The sequence below is a fragment of the Eriocheir sinensis genome, chromosome 22 (assembly GCF_024679095.1).
Source record: "Eriocheir sinensis breed Jianghai 21 chromosome 22, ASM2467909v1, whole genome shotgun sequence".
Taxonomy (NCBI): Eukaryota; Metazoa; Arthropoda; class Malacostraca; order Decapoda; family Varunidae; genus Eriocheir; species Eriocheir sinensis.
In genome coordinates this window covers 10,366,150-10,383,048 of record NC_066530.1, presented here as the reverse complement: position 1 = coordinate 10,383,048, position 16,899 = coordinate 10,366,150, and the positions used below count along the sequence as shown (strand labels likewise).

Genomic DNA, 16,899 nt, shown 5'->3' with positions numbered 1-16,899 from the left:
CAGCGACCTCATGCATGAAAACAAACCCTTACTATCACAGCAGAATCTATTTCCCAAACTGTCTCATACTGGCAGCAGATATGAGGGAGAAGGGTCCGAGGGCCTTATTCATAAACATTTCGGCGCCCGAGTACGCATATCCGACTAGTCTTTCGTAGGAGTTTTGGGCATTTCCAGGGGCAATTTTATGACCCTGGTGGTAGTTTGCCCCTTCTTCTGTACCCTGAACCTCAAACAACACACATTACAGCCCGATTGATCTCCTTTTTGGCCTTTGGAAATTGGTGACATTAGAGGTGAAAGCGTCTACGAATACCAACTTGAATACTAACACGGCAGGCGACAGATGCCGGTCGAGGCGAGTCCTCAAGAACAGCGACCCCGTATACACACGAAGGCGAAGAAGAAGCGTCTCATTCAGGGCTGGCGTGTAGCGGACATCACTAAACAACAGCGCATGCACGGCCCAGCTCTCCTCATCGTTGCATGCACTTCTCAAGTATAAAGTAGCGGCAAGTGTATAGGGAAATATATCTCAAGCACCGCAGGCCTTCACTGTTCGTTCAATGTGTCGTGGCGAACAGTGCACGCCAGGGCGGTGACCAAAACATTTATCAAATCCTCGCTCCGTGCCGCGCGACACACTGACCCAGCCACACCTCGAGGCCGCCAGTGCACCAACCAAGCATGCTTCACCTACACACGAAGAAGCTTGACTAATCCCTGTGTGTAATTCACCTCTTGGTCTGCTGCGGGTCTCTCTCGAGACAGCCAGCCGTTCCCTTACGGAAGAACAGAGCTCGTAGTACCGATCTTTGGGTATGACTGAGACCACTTACACACAACACACCGCGACAACGAGGTCACAACTCCTTGCCTTACGTCGCGTACCTACTCACTGCTAGGTGAACAGGGGCTACACGTGAAAGAAGATAAACCCAACTTATCTTCACCCGGCCGGGGAACTGAACCCCGGTCCTTCTGGTTGTGAGCCAGACGCTCTACCACTGAGCTACCGGGCCGTGTGTGTGTGTGTGTGTGTGTGTGTGTGAGGGGGGAAGCACACAAGGTAACTGATGAGTGTCTTACGGAGGCAGACGAAGCTAACAGGGACCTCGGAGCAGCATGGAACCCTAAGAGGCGAAGATCAAAGCAGCCCGGCGTGTGTTCCTGCCGTGCGTCACACCGCCCCGCACCACCGCCGTGAGTCACCGTGTCTGGACAGGCCGCGGTAGGCGACCCCGACTGAAAACTCTGCGGTAGCGTCCCGTATACAGTGATTCAACATAATGAGTGCTCGATAGACTCCAAGTATTTCCTGTAGGCGGCTGTCTCGGTGCCCTCGCCTGCTTGGGAAAGCCAGAACAGCGGGGTGGGGCGTGCGAGAAATCATGAACAGCGCTGGCCACTTAGTTTAGTTTAGGGTTTATAATCTTAGCTTAGTTTACGGTTTATATCTTTGTATTGCGTCGGGCGATGCTGAACCATTTGACTTGCGCCGTCTGTGCCCCGAAGAGTGATGTGGAAAGACGTAGCGTCACAGGTTCGGCAGTCGGTTGTTCCACCCGGGGCAGGGAAGAGATGCCTTACAGTGGTCGGTGGCACACGTGCACTCCGCAGGTACCGGCCACTCTGGCAGGCCTGGCACTAACACGGCGGAGGCTCTGCCCAGTTAGGTTACATCACCTGGGAAACCTTGATAAGTGACTATAGAGGAAGAACAAGCCGAGATGTCTGGGGGGGAAATCGAGGGGTGGATACCCACGAGGGAGAGGGAAGAACCAGAGGGTGACGTCCTCCCTCGCTCATCATTCAGCTTCGCGTGAGAGACTAAAAAGGAGGGGGGGGAGGCTAGATCGAGGGTGAGACGCCCATGGTAGGGGGAGAGAAGGTCCAGAGGTAACGTCCCCAGCCATCCATCACCAGCCTGGCGAGGAGCTGTCGGCCGAGGGGATAAGTGCGGGCTGGAGGCTCGGGGACCGGCGGCCAGACAGTTGCGGTCGTTTAATGGTCCGTTGGAAAACAGGGCCCAGACCGTCACAATTATTTAAAGCGCATTTGCATAACCGCGAGACTCAGAGGACCGTCCTGTGGGGTGTGTGGGCGCCGCCAGGCCCCACGCGGCAGCTGTCCGGGGCAGCGCGGAGACCAAGCGGAGAGAACAGGCTGGCCGATTAGTCAACCGAGGACACCAGGCCGTGTGGGGGCGTTGTGTGAGTGATAAACCCAGGAAATAGGCTTTGTGGGGGGCGTTTTGTGAGTCACCAAGGAAAGGAACAGGCTTTGTATGGAAACAGGCTTGGTGAACAGGCTTTGTGGGGGGCGTTTTGGGAGTATTCCAGCCCAGGAACAGGCTTTTGTATGGAAACAGGATTGGTGAACAGGCTTTGTGGGGGGCGTTTTGTGAGTATTCCAGCCCAGGAACAGGCTTTGTATGGAAACAGGATTGGTGAACAGGCTTTGCGGGGGGCGTTTTGTGAGTATCCCAGCCCAGGAACAGGCTTTGTGTGGAAACAGGCTTGGTGAAAAGGCTTGATGGGTGTTTTGATTAGCGTAGCAGGTTTTGTGGGGGAAATTTTGTGAGTAGTCCAGCCCAGGAAACAGGCTTTTGTGGATACAGGCTTGGTGTGTTATGATTAGCCTATCCCAGAAAACAGGCTTGGAGAACAGGCTTTGTGTGTTGTGATCAGTGAAGCCAAAGGGACCAGGCTTTATTGAGGGTCGTTTTGTGAATAGCTAAACCAAAAAAAAACAGGCTATGTGTGCTGTGATTAGTGAAGCCAAAGGGATCAGGCTTTATGGGGTGGGGGGTAATTTTGTGAAAAGCTAAACCTCCCAAAAACAGGCTTATTGTGGATACGGCTTTGAAAACAGGCTGGGTGGTGTGCTACGATTAATCAGGCTGAGGGGACCAGGCTTTATAACTATCCCAACCTTGATACCAGGCTTTGGGACGACACTTTGTAAGAAGCCAAAATCAGAAACGAAGCTTTGTGTTGAAATAGGCTTGGCGAACAGGCTGGGTGGTGTGAACTATCCGAGGTTATCAGGCTTTGTAAGTATTCTAACCTCGGAAAAAGGCTTTGTGTGTGTGTGTGTGTGTGTTTGTGTGTGTGTGTGTGTGTGTGTGTGTGTGTGTGTGTGTGTGTGTGTGTGTGTGTGTTGTGAGTAACCTACCCCAGAACAGGCTTGGAGAACTGCCTTGATGAGACGTTGTGACTGGGTAAGCCTTAATAATCGGGCTTTGTGGGTGTTGTGAGTAGTCCAACCTGGAAAATTGGTCTTTGTGGGTGTTGTGAGTAGTCCAACCTTGAAAATTGGTCTTTGTGGGTGTTGTGAGTAGTCCAACCTGGAAAATTGGTCTTTGTGGGTGTTGTGAGTAGTCCAGCCTGGAAAATTGGGCTTTGTGGGAGTTGTGAGTAGTCTAGCCTTGAAAATTGGGCTTTGTGGGTGTTGTGAGTAGTCCAGCCTTGAAAATTGGGCTTTGTGAAGTCTTGTTAACAATCTTCAGCCACGATTTTGTACTTTGAAAACTGATAGAAAATAAAGAGGTACAGTTTAGCGAGCGATGAAAAAAAAGATAAACGAATGATAAACGAGTGATAAACAAGTGATAAACGAGTAATAAACGAGTAATAAACGAGTGATAAACGAGTAATAAACGAGTGATAAACGAGTGACGAACGAGTGATAAACGAGTGATGAACGAGTGATGAACGAGTGATAAACGAGTGATAAACGAGTAATAAACGAGTGATGAACGAGTGATAAACGAGTGATAAACGAGTGATAAACGAGTGATAAAACGAGTGATAAACGAGTGATAAACGAGTAATAAACGAGTAATAAACGAGTGATGAACGAGTGATGAACGAGTGATAAACGAGTGATACAGGGGTGATGAATGAAATATACGAGTAGTAAACGAGTGATAAACGAGTGATACAGGGGTAATGAATGGGATATACGAGTAGTAAACGAGTGATAAACGAGTGATATAGGGGTGATGAATGAAATATACGAGTAGTAAACGAGTGATAAACGAGTGATACAGGGGTGATGAATGGGATTAATGAATGATAAACGAATGATAAACGAGTGATGAGGAAGTGATGAATGGGATTAATGAGTAATAAACGAGTGAGGAACGGGACTGAGAGTGCGCGAGTTTAACGAGTGACAACCCGCTTCAAGGAACAAGCAGCAAAACTCTTCGTTAATATACTTCTTTAACGAGAAAAAAAAAAAAAAGAGAGCTAAAATTCGTTGACAGTTGTGTGATAATTTGTCTGTGTCTGTCAGTCTGTCTGTGTCTGTCTGTGTGTGTGTGTGTGTGTGTGTGTGTGTGTGTGTGTGTGTGTGTGTGTGTGTGTGTGTCTGTGTGTCTGTCTGTCTGTGTCTGTCTGTCTGTGTCTGTCTGTGTCTGTCTGTCTGTCTGTCTGTCTGTGTCTGTCTGTCTGTCTGTCTATCTCTCTATCTGTCTGTGTGTCTGTCTGTCTGCCTGTCTAGCTGTATCTCTCTCTCTCTCTCTCTCTCTCTCTCTCTCTCTCTCTCTCTCTCTCTCTCTCTCTCTCTCTCTCTCTCTCTCTCTCACTATGAGTTTGTCAGGTATATATATTTCTTTACATGTATTCAGCGTATCCCCATTCCACCAGCCAGAGGATCGCTTAACAGAGTGTCTACAGTGCTAAGAAAAACCGCTATAGAGACCGCTAATAAGAGACTGTTTATCGTACTTATGAAGCGGTTCAGGTTATCGTTAGCAGGTCACGCGACGCACATCCCAGCCAGGCATTCTCGCACGCCGGGTCAGCATCTTCAGACTGTTTGACTATACAAGTGTTTACGTTGAATAGACCGTTAATAAGAGGCTGTTATCGTGTTTATTAAGTGGTTGAGGTGATCACAGCAGGACACGCGACACACTTCCCAGCCGGGCCGAACCTCCCCACCTCCCCACGCCTCCACGCCTCCGCCCCTGGCCGTCGGGAGTGCTTTGTAGGCAGCGACGGGCCGACCACTAATGCTTCGGCGGGTGTGTCTGTGCATGCCCCCAGGCCGCCGCGCCGCGCCTACTCCACCATGACCGGCGGCAGTGGCAGGGAGCGAGAGGCCGGTGGTTGTCTCACGCAGAGGACACCGAACTAGACCTTGAGACACTGGTAGGCTTGGGCGAGGTGCGTTTGGTGACCTTACTGAAGTGAACTAAAGGACTATGTAGGGTGCTCTGCTGCATACACAGGTCCCTCTCCTTCCCTCCCCGCCCCCGCCTGGTCCATACAGCCCCCAGCATGGCGGCCTTCAAGGTGTGGGTTCTGCTTCTCATGTGGGCCACGGACACGCCCTTCCTTCGCCACGAGATGACGGCAGCAGCGCCACCCCCCGAAGGACATGACCAGGGTGAGTTGACTGTGTGTGTGTGTGTGTGTGTGTGTGTGTGTGTGTGTGTGTGTGTGTGTGTGTGTGTGTTGTTTTTCTATATGATTTTCTTTTTCCCGTTGAATGACTTCTAAACCGTGGCAAGGTAAGGTAAAGTTGGGGCACACACCATGGCTGCGCGTGGCCTCGGTGCTCATCTCCGTCGCGTCGACCATTTAGCCGGTGGCGGGTGATATCCCATCACCCGAGGCACCAAGCGTGACATCCATGTTGCCACAGTGTGTCTTCCCCAGGTTTCCCCAGGTACCCATTTATCGACCAGCCGAAAGGGAGGATGAACAGCTGGGTGAGTTGCAAGCCGACTACCCAGGCCGGGATTCGAACCCGGGCTAGGAACGCTAACCACTGAACCATGGAGCCGTGAATGAAGTACAACCAGCGACGACATATATATATATATATATATATATATATATATATATATATATATATATATATATATATATATATATATATATATATATATATATATATATATATATATATATATATATATATATATATATATATATATATATATATATATATATATATATATATATATATATATATATATATATATATATATATATATATATATATATATATATATATATATATATATATATATATTATCTGAGAACGCGGAGGCGGATAATGATGCGGAGTGTTTGTTGTCTGAACACGCGGAGGTGAATTGTAATGCGGATATTTTTTTCACTGAGGAGGCTCCGCCGAGGTGGAGGCGGAGGTGGATATCCGATACATCGCTAACACACACGTGTCAGTACTTGTAGCGTGGCGGGCGGCGGTAAATGCCAAGTTTACAGGGGAGTGCCCGGAGCTGAGTACCAAGAAGCGGACATCCCGAAATAACAGCTGCGGGGGCCGGAGCTTCTTGCTTCCCCGCACATCCTAAGGAAGAGCGAGCGAGACCTGACAGGCTGGCGGGCAGCCTCCGCGGCCCCCAGTGATCTGGCCTTCCGCCGCTGATGGCCCGCTACAGGTCATTCTCGTCCCGCGCCCCGCGCCGCGCCCCTCAAAGACTCACGCGAACAATGAGATTAGTCTGTTATTTCCTGGACGTTGTGGTGGGCCGCGCGGGTAACTATTTCTTGTCCTTCCGAGAATTTGTGTGCCGGCGGTGCGCGTGGCCGCGGGGAGCCTCACTTCGTCGTGTTTCATCGTTGCTCCGTGTTCACGCCGCCAAGCTGGAGTTATGTTGCAGGCACTGAGTGTTTATTTTTACATTCGTATTACAGAAGCCTTGTTAGATTATCACTAGGTTAATAAGGCTACCCATGAAAATACTAACACAGCAACCTCTACGAAAGTCTTAACAAATGTGGTGTGAAGGCCCATATATGTTTGAGTATATGTCCCTTACACCCGTATTCTCAGACGCTCGACTCTCACAACAACTATACCCAAAGGACGCAAAGGAGATTAACTGGGTTGTCATGAGTGTTGTGTTTTCATGTTCATGGTGCAGCACAAGCCTTGCTAAACTATCACTAGACTCATAAACTACCCATGGAAACACTAACACAAACTCTAGCACAGCCTTATCAAATGTGGGAGCATAAGGTTAATATTCTCAGACGCTTCCGCCTCTCACATCAACTGTTTCCAACGGCCGAAAAGCAGATCAATCGTGCTCTAATGAGTGCTTTTTTAGGTTTATGGTACGGAAAAAGGATCGAACTAACACCAGGGTCATAAAACTACCCCTGGAAAGGACCCCAAATCCTACGAAAGCTTTGATAAATGTGTGTGCTTGGGCGCCAAAGTGTTTAAAATAATGACCCTAGAACTGGCGGTGGCGCGCGACCGTCCCGCCGTGAGAACTTTCGCACGCAGGCCTCGCGGGAAGGACAAGAGTGACGCGAATCTCCCACCGGCGCGTGAAAATACGTGTAACAACATTCAAGTAAGCGATGCCATTACCATTAAGGGGACCAGATGGCGCTGTGGTGAGGCGCGACTCCGTTATATGGTGACCCAGATTTGCAGTCGCCGCTCTAGTAGATATACTTATTTATATACTTATTGTTTTATTTATATGTTATGTTTTTTAGTAATGTATTTCATAATCTTTTACGTACATTATGCTCACGTCTTGACTCAGAAAATTCATATATGCTTCCTCCTAATGAGACTTTCTATAACAACAAAGTGGCCTTATTCTTTGTTGATTTATGCCATGAGTAGACTGTCGTGTGCTTCAAGTGACCCTTAACCTTACCTAACTATAACCAAGCCAAAATATATATATATATATATATATATATATATATATATATATATATATATATATATATATATATATATATATATATATATATATATATATATATATATATATATATATATATATATATATATATATATATATATATATATATATATATATATATATATATATATATATATATATATATATATATATATATATATATATATATATATATATATATATATATATATATATATATATATATATATATATATATATATATATATATATATATATATATATATATATATATATATATATATTCTTTTTTATTATTGATGTATATATATATATATATATATATATATATCTATAGATATATATATATAGATATATATCTATATATATATATGCACTCAGTAAATTCATAAATGCTTCCTTAATAATCAGACTTATCATCTGAAACAGTGAGCTCTTCCTTTGTTGATTTGTGCCATAAGTTCCCGTCTATTAAGTGTTTGAAGAATGAAACCCCAAACAGTCACTATAGGTCTTGACTCAGAAAATTCATATATGCTTCCTTAATAATGAGACTCTATACAACCGAGTGAGGTCATTCTTTGTTGATTTATACCAAAAGATGCTGGCTATCATGTGTTTGAAGATACCTAAACTTAACCTAACCTAACCGAATAAAACCTCAAACAGTTACTATTGGTCTTGACTCAGAAAATTCATATTTGCTTCCTTACCAATGAGACTTTCTATACAACAAAGTGAGATCATTCTTTGCTGATTTATACCAAAAGGTGTTGGCTATCATGTGTCTGAAGATACCCTAAACTTAACCTAACGTAACCTAACCTAACAATACACCGAACAGTCACCATATATACGTCTTGACTCAGAAAAGTTGTTATGCTTTCTATAACACACTGAAGTCTTTCCTTGTTGACTTTTACCTAACGTTGCTGGCTATCATGTGTTTGAAGATACCCTAACCTAGCCTAACAAAACCACAAACAGTTACCATACGTCATTACTCCCAAAAATCATATACGCTTCCTTGCGAGTGAGACTTAATATTATCTGACTGAGTGAGGTCATTCTTTGTTATTTTATGCTTTAAGCTGTCGCCTATCATGTGTCTGAAAATGCCCTAAACGTAACCTATTCCAACAAAACACGGAACAAATACCATTCGTCCAGTCATCAGAAAAAATCATATATGCTTCCTTACTAATGAGACTCTCTATATAACCCACTGAAGTTCTTCTTTGATGAATTTTACCTTAAGGTGCTGGCAGCGGGCCCGGAACCATATTCACAAGTTTGTAAGGGTATGTGCCGCCTACTCTTCAACAGTGCAGGATAGGTTAGGTTAGGTTAGGTTAGGTTAGGTTAGGTTAGGTTAGGTTAGGTTAGGTTAGGCAAGGTTTGGTAAGGTTTGGTTAGGACCCTTAGTAATTTTGAGTGGGAATCACAATGAGACTATTATGAGAGTATTTTCCAGAACGGCCGGTGGTTAGTTTGGAAGGTACAGTCGAGCGTCTTCACTCAGGGACCACACACCCACAGAGACTTCGGGAATATGCGGCCCGGAATTTTGGAAGATTTTTTTTTTTGGTGGGGGGGTAGACGCCATCACCGGTTCATGAGTGGGGGTGGACGAACGTACCGAGCATGCGCAGCTAAGGGAATTTTTCTTTTGAATTAAGCACTTTAGAGGCCCTGTTTACACATCTTACCCAGTTTCTTTTGGTCCCATTCACCCCCCAGTTCTCTTCCCACCTTCCTTTTCCCCCTCTTCGTTACCCACTCTCTCTCTCTCCCTTTCCTCCATACCCCCATTCTCTATAGTTCTACCTCTTACCCCATTCTTTGGTTCCTATTCATCTCCCACTTCTCTTCTTCCCTCCTTTTCCCCTTCTTCATTACCCACTCTCTCCCTCTCCCTTTCCTCCATACCCCCATTCTCTACGGTTCTACCTCTTACCCCATTCTTTTGGTTCCTGTTCACCTCCTAGTTCTCTCTCCACCCTCCTTTTCCCCCTCTTCGTTACCCACTCACTCTTCCTCCCTTTCCTCCATACCTCCATTCTCTATAGTTCTCCCTCTTACCCCATTCTTTGGTTCCTATTCACCTCCCACTTCTCATCCCTATTTTTTTCCCTTCTTCGTTACCAACTCACTCTCTCTCCCTTTCCTCCATACCCCCATTCTCTATAGTTCTCCCTCTTACCCCATTCTTTGGTTCCTATTCACCTCCCACTTCTTTTACCTATTTTTTCCCTTCTTCATTACCCATGCACTCCCTCTCCCTCTCCTCCATACCCCCATTCTCTATAGTTCTGTCTCTTCCTTCCCCTTCTTTAAATCTTTTCCTTCTTTTATCTACCTCCTCCTCCTCTAAATTCTATTCACCTCTGACTTCTGGCTTGGCGTGTGTGAAAGATCCTGACCAGTGCTGAGTAGATCACAATAAAACGGCGCAGGGAAACATGGTAACGTTCTCTAGTTCTACCTCTTCCTCCCCCTCCTTTAAATTCTACTCACTTCTGACTTCTGGCTTAGCGTGTGTGAAAGATCCGTGGCTTAACGTGAACAGTGCTGAGTAGATCACAAAAACGGAGCGGGACAACATGGTAACATTCGCTATTTCTATCTCCTCCTCCCCCTCCGTTAATTTCTACTCACCTCTGACTTCTGGCTTGATGTGAACGATCCGTGGTTGTGTAGATGTGTTTGGTAGATCACACAACAGGCGCAGGGCAACATGGTAACATTCTCTAGTTCTACCTCTTCCTCCCCCTCCTCTAAATTCTACTCACCTCTGACTTCTGGCTTGGCGTGAACGGTCCGTGGTTGTGTAGATGTGTTTGGTAGATCACAAAAGGGGCGCAGGGCAACATAACAACGGAGAGGACCCTTTCCCACGCCGACACGGTCCCTGAGGCGAGGAAATAAGGGTTTGAGGAGACTGCAAAAGCTCAGATGATAGTGCCTGACAGTGGGCCATTCATTCATTATTTATTTATTATTATTCTATGAGACGAATGAGGTAGAGATGGTAGAATATCGACACTTTAAGCACCGACTGGGATGATTTGCAAACACTAAAGACGGCCTACACATGGCAGCTACTGAGAGCGGGCCGTTCATTCATCATTTATTTATTATTACTGAAAGATGAATGAGATACAGATGGAGGAGTGCAGACATTATGGTCGATATTCTCAGACGCTTCCCTCTCTCACCGAAAAGGAGGTCAATCGGGTTCTAATGAGTGTTTCCTAAGGTTCACGGTACAGAAAAGGGGACGAACTACCACCAGGGTCATAAAACTACCCCTGGAAATGCCCAAAACTCATACCAAGGCCTAGTCAAATATAGGGAGATTAATCGGGTAGGTACAAATGAGTGTTTCCTAAGGTTCACGGTACAGAAGAGGGGGCAAACTACCACCAGGGTTATAAAACTACCCCTGGATATGCCTACAACTCCTAGGAAAGCCTGGTCAAATATGTGGAGATCAGTTGGGTACAAATGAGTGTTTCCTAAGGTTCACGGTACAGAAGAGGGGACAAACTACCACCAGGGTCATAAAACTACCCCTGGATATGCCTACAACTCCTAGGAAAGCCTTGTCAAATATGTGGAGATCAGTTGGGTACTAATGAGTGTTTCCTAAGATTCACGGTACAGAAGAGGGGGCAAACTACCACCAGGGTCATAAAACTACCCCTGGATATGCCTACAACTCCTAGGAAAGCCTTGTCAAATATGTGGAAATCAGTCAGGTACTAATGAGTGTTTCCTAAGATTCACGGTACAGAAGAGGGAGCAAACTACCACCAGGGTCATAAAACTACCCCTGGATATGCCCAAAACACCTAGGAAAGCCTTGTGAAATATGTGTGCTTGGGCGCCGAAGTGTTTCAGAATGTGACCCACTAAGCCGCGTGTTCGAAATTGATCTCGCTTTCCGCCAGTCAGCTTCCCATTCTTTTACAGGAGCAGCGCATGGCAGGATTTTTTTATTGTAATTTATCTATCTTTTTATCCAGCTATTATTATTTTATTTTATTTATTTATTTACTTATTCATTTATCTATTTTTATATCTATCCGTTTCTTTGTTTTTATTGTTTTTTATGTATTTACTCTTGCCCTTCAGCTAACTCCTTTACTGCAAAAAATAAATAAATAAATAAAGTTAGCATCAGATGTGTGGCCTTGGCGTGGTTCAGTGTTTTCAAGCCATGGACGACTCTTCTTGCTTTTATTTTCTATTTTACCAAGTGTCGTTGTGGCCACTCCATCGCTCTATACAGAGATGAACACCGAGGCCATGCGCAGCTACATCGTCTGCCCCCAACTTATGTGATGAAACTTTTTTTTCTTTAAGTGCTGCCTATAGCGCTGGAAGGCTCTCTTGGACGACCCCAGCCCGATAATACCGCAGATGAATTTATTTTTATAGTGGCTGCCGTGGTGTGTAACTTGCTTATTTTTTACATCAAAGGAGGCGGTTGAGGGCGACAAAGAGAGAGAGAAAAAAAAAAAAAAAGGAAAGAAAAAAAAGAAAAGCCAGCTATTCGCCGCTCCCATAAAAGACATAAGTAAAAAGTAGCCAAAAGAAAGGTCAATAACGTGTGGAGAGGTGTCTTGTGTGTGTCGATAGTACCGCAGACGAATTATATTTATAGTGACTGCCGTGGTGTGTAACTTGCCTGGCCCATGCTGCCCCCAGTGCTCCAATTGAACGAAGTCGCCGAAGTTAGGGTTGATTAAGGGTCGAATTACAAGACACTTCGCCACCCAAGAACACATATTTGACCAGGTTTTCGTAGGAGTTGTGGGCATTTCCAGGGGTAGTTTTATGACCCTGGTAGTAGTGTGAGTCTTCTTCTGTACCATGAACCTGAAGAAGCACTCATTAGAACACGACTGACCCCCTCTTTGACCTTTAGAAATAGGCGGTGAGAAGCGAGTGTGTCTTATAATACCAACCTAAATGTCTGGGCAGCATGTGAGTAATCTTCCGCCACTCCGCGATGGTTGAAAATTGACAGCGTGTATCGGTGGGACTCGAACCTAGTGATGATGTTAAGTGGGTTTAGGATAGTTTCTGTGGTACTGTGGTGATTAAGTGGTGATGAAAAGTGGTGGTGGTGGTGGTGATGATGTTAAGTGGGTGTGCTTGGGATAGTTTTATGGTAATGTGGTGATTAAGTGTTGATGAAAAGGGGTGGTGGTGGTGGTGGTGATGTTAAGTGAGTGGGCTTAGGATAGTTTCTGGGGTAATGTGGTGATGTGAAGTGGTGATGAAAGGTGGTGGTGGTGGTGATGATGTTAAGTGGGTTTAGGATAGTTTCTGGGGTAATGTGGTGATTAAGTGGTGATGAAAAGTGGTGGTGGTGGTGGTGATGTTAAGTGGGTTTAGGATAGTTTCTGGGGTAATGTGGTGATTAAGTGGTGATGAAAAGTGGTGGTGGTGGTGGTGATGTTAAGTGGGTTTAGGATAGTTTCTGGGGTAATGTGGTGATTAAGTGGTGATGAAAAGTGGTGGTGGTGGTGATGTTAAGTGGGCTTAGGATAGTTTCTGGGGGTGTGGTGATGTGAAGTGGTGATGAAAAGTGGTGGTGGTGGTGGTGATGTTAAGTGGGCTTAGGATAGTTTCTGGGGGTGTGGTGATGTGAAGTGGTGATGAGTGGTGGTGATGAAAAGTCGTGGTGGTGGTGATGTTAAGCTGGTCTAGGTGCACGGTCTCCCCACCCAGCCTCCGCCTCCCCTACTGTAGTCTGTTCACTTAAGTCCGACCCAAGCTGACAACATAAACCTAAGCGTGTTCGTAAGCACAGTGCAGATTAGTAGAAAGTGTTGCGTGAGATAAACACAAACAGGTTAAAGAAAGCTTGGAAGCCATAGCAGTAGCCAATCAGCACTCGGCTTGCATACACGCTTAGGTTTATGTTGTCAGCTTGGGTCGGACTTAAGTGAACAGACTATAGTAGTTTGTCAATATGGCCAAAGTTAGCATCAAATATGTGACCTTGGCGTGCTCTTTTCTTCGCTTCTTTCCCTTTTATTTGTATTTTCTAACAGCGTCGTTGTGGCGGAATGTCATCCCCCACCTCCACGCATTTTTTCCGCCGGTAGTTTGAACGCGCCCGGATGCGTTCACAGCCTCCCGGAGATGAACAGCGTCGACCAGGCGGCAGAACGCTCGTGTAACCACCCACGCCTTCCTCCTGCCGTTACAATGTCTGGCGGTATTGACTGAACTCTTTGGTCCATATTATTATTTATTAAAAGGACATCAGAAGGTTATCCATGAAAGTAATAAAGACTCACTCACTACGACGACTCACCCACACCTTCCTCCTGCCGTTACAATGTCTGGCGGTATTGACTGAACTCTTTGGTCCATATTATTATTTATTAAAAGGACATCAGGAGGTTATCCATGAAAGTAATTAAGACTCACTCACTACGACGACTCACCCACACCTTCCTCCTCCCGTTACAATGTCTGGCGGTATTGACTGAACTCTTTGGTCCATATTATTATTTATTTATTAAAAGGACATCAGGAGGTTATCCATGAAAGGAATTAAGACTCACTCACTCACTACGACGACTCACCCATGCCTTCCTCCTCTCGTTACAATGTCTGGCGGTATTGACTGAACTCTTTGGTCCATATTATTATTTATTTATTATAAGGACATCAGGAGGTTATCCATGTAAGCAATCAAGACTCACTCACTCACTACGACGTTGTGAATAAGTGTATATCGAGGATTAATATCGAGGCTAACATCATTATTGCTGACGGCCCTGCGGAGCGCTGCGCTGACAGTGGGGCGGGGCCTTAAACCTCATCAACGGTAAACGGTAAACGGTAAACGGTATTATAAAACGTACCGAGCTCCATTTATGACTATTTCCCAAGGCTACAGAGGAGACTGACCGGGTTTTCATGGGTGACTTTTCAAGGTGTAGAGGCCGTGTAGAACTATCACTGGGATCGCAAAACATCCCATGAGAATCCCAGCAACTCCTTTTATGACTATTTCCCAAGGTCACGGGGAAGACTGACCAAGTTTACATGGGTGACTTTTCAAGGTGTAGAGGCCGTGTACAACTATCACCAGCATCACAAAACAGCCAATGTGAATCCCAGTAACTTCTTCGAGAGGCTTTTCAGACAGGTGAACTGAAGGGCCGATACAATTAAAAATGCTGGACTTGGACAGTTCTTCCCACCACTAACTCAAGGGTCAATGCGACGGAGACGAGCACCGAGGCCACGCGCAGCTGTAGTGAATGCCGCCAAATTTATCTTACCTTACATATGCATGATAGTCAGAGGGCGGGAGCATTTTAACCTCTCACCGTGTTTATCAGGTTTATTATGACGGTCAAGGAGGCAAGGCAGACCACGGGGAGTATCAAGACGCTTCCCCATCTGTGACTGAACACTCTCCTGGCCACCCTATTCACGTATCTAGGAGCATTTTTTTTTTCTACAGCTAAGGAGACAGTTCAAGGGCGTAAATGAAAAAAATAAAAAAAAGCCCGCTACTCACTGCTCCCGAACAGAGTTCAAAGGAGTGTCCAAAACGAGAGGTCAATTTCGGGAGGAGAGGTGTCCTGATACCCTCCTCTTGAAAGAGTTCAAGTCGTAGGCAGGAGGAAATGTGTGTGTGTGTGTGTGTGTGTGTGTGTGTGTGTGTGTGTGTGTGTGTGTGTGTGTGTGTGTGTGTGTGTGTGTGTGTGTGTGTGTGTGTGTGTGTGTTGTGAGTGCGTGCGCATGTGTGTGTAGCGCGCTAAGGGCATTTTTATCACAATTTTGTCTTCCCCTTCGCCTTCCCCTGTATCACAATCAAGTATTATCAGGGCTGCTAACCGGGGGTAATCTGTCTACAGGGCGAGGCTTCGGGGGCGCTGCTGCTTCTGACGAGGCTCGGCTGTGGCTCCGGCAGCAGATGGCGATATATCGCGGCCAGGCACACCCCACCCTCGGTAAGTCCTCGCCGTGATAACTCTGTGTCAGGGAGCTGTTTTGTGTCACCCAGAGTCTAAGAACACATAATCAGCCCATCCTTGGTAAGTCTTTCACGTGTCTTTGCCAGGCTACTATTTTGCGTCACCCAGAGTCTAAGCCCCAATTTCACAGTCCAATACAATGACTTTGTAGTCGCTCGAGCCAAACTCTTGTCTTCAACACTCCATGATGGTTATGTTTTCGTTGTAACATCAGATACACAACAAAAGATTTCCCGAATGGCTTCTACAACTTTCTTAACATAAGTATGAACAAAAAACACTACACAAGGAATTGTCGAAGTCTTTGGTATTTGTTTGGACAGACTTACTGGGCCAGACCAGTATGCAGGACACGTTCCTTAAACTACAATAACGAGCTAGTCAATGACACTGATCACGAATTAAACTACGAAGACATTCTCATTCCAGTAGATCAAGTCAATGACACTGACCACGACTTGAACTGCAATAATGAGCTCGTTACAGTAGATCAAGTCAATGACAATGACCACGACTTGAACTACAATAATGAGCTCGTTACAGTAGATCAAGTCTGTGACACTGACCACGACTTGAACTACAATAATGAGCTCGTTACAGTAGATCAAGTCTGTGACACTGACCACGACTTGAACTACGCACTGATCGTATCTCTTAAATTATAGGGTTTTTTTTCTATGGGAACCCTGGACTTATTTTCCCAGTCTCTCTACGGGTGTGTGGTCCCTGAGTGAAGCCGCTCGGCTGTAGTTTGGAAACTAACCACGGGACGTTCTGGAAAATACTTTCATTGTGATTCACACTCAAAACTACCCAAGAGGACTCCTGCTTAACTTAACCTAACTTAACCTAACCTAAACCTAACCTGTTCAAGAATGGGTGTCACATATCCGTACAGAGAAGGGAAATACGCGGCCCAGACTCCAAGGGCCGTATTTATAGGAAGTTATAGGTGTGATACGGAGAAGACGTTTTCTGTCCTACGCACTGCTCCCATAAAACTACTCCTAACTTTTCTCCAAGCCCGGACTTCAGGGGTCGTATATATAATAAATTGAGGGTGTCATACGGAGACGTTTTCTGCCCTATGTATGGGACTTAAAACTACTCATAACTGTTCTCCTAGCGTCGACTCCAGAAGTAAATGTCTAGCACCAGAGATAGGAACCGTGTGGCGTCATTATTCTGCGC

General features: G+C 45.6%; 1 protein-coding gene across 1 annotated transcript in view; it reads left to right on the top strand.

Moving 5' to 3' along the window:
* The window catches only part of LOC127002293 (uncharacterized), a 38,041-nt gene that overhangs the window by 16,935 nt on the left and 4,207 nt on the right, over window positions 1–16,899 (top strand). Inside the window, exons 2-4 of the mRNA XM_050868106.1 lie at window positions 4,934–5,116; window positions 5,284–5,400; window positions 15,589–15,684. Coding sequence (XP_050724063.1) covers window positions 4,934–5,116; window positions 5,284–5,400; window positions 15,589–15,684 — 396 coding nt within the window. The remainder of the gene's footprint in view (window positions 1–4,933; window positions 5,117–5,283; window positions 5,401–15,588; window positions 15,685–16,899) is intronic.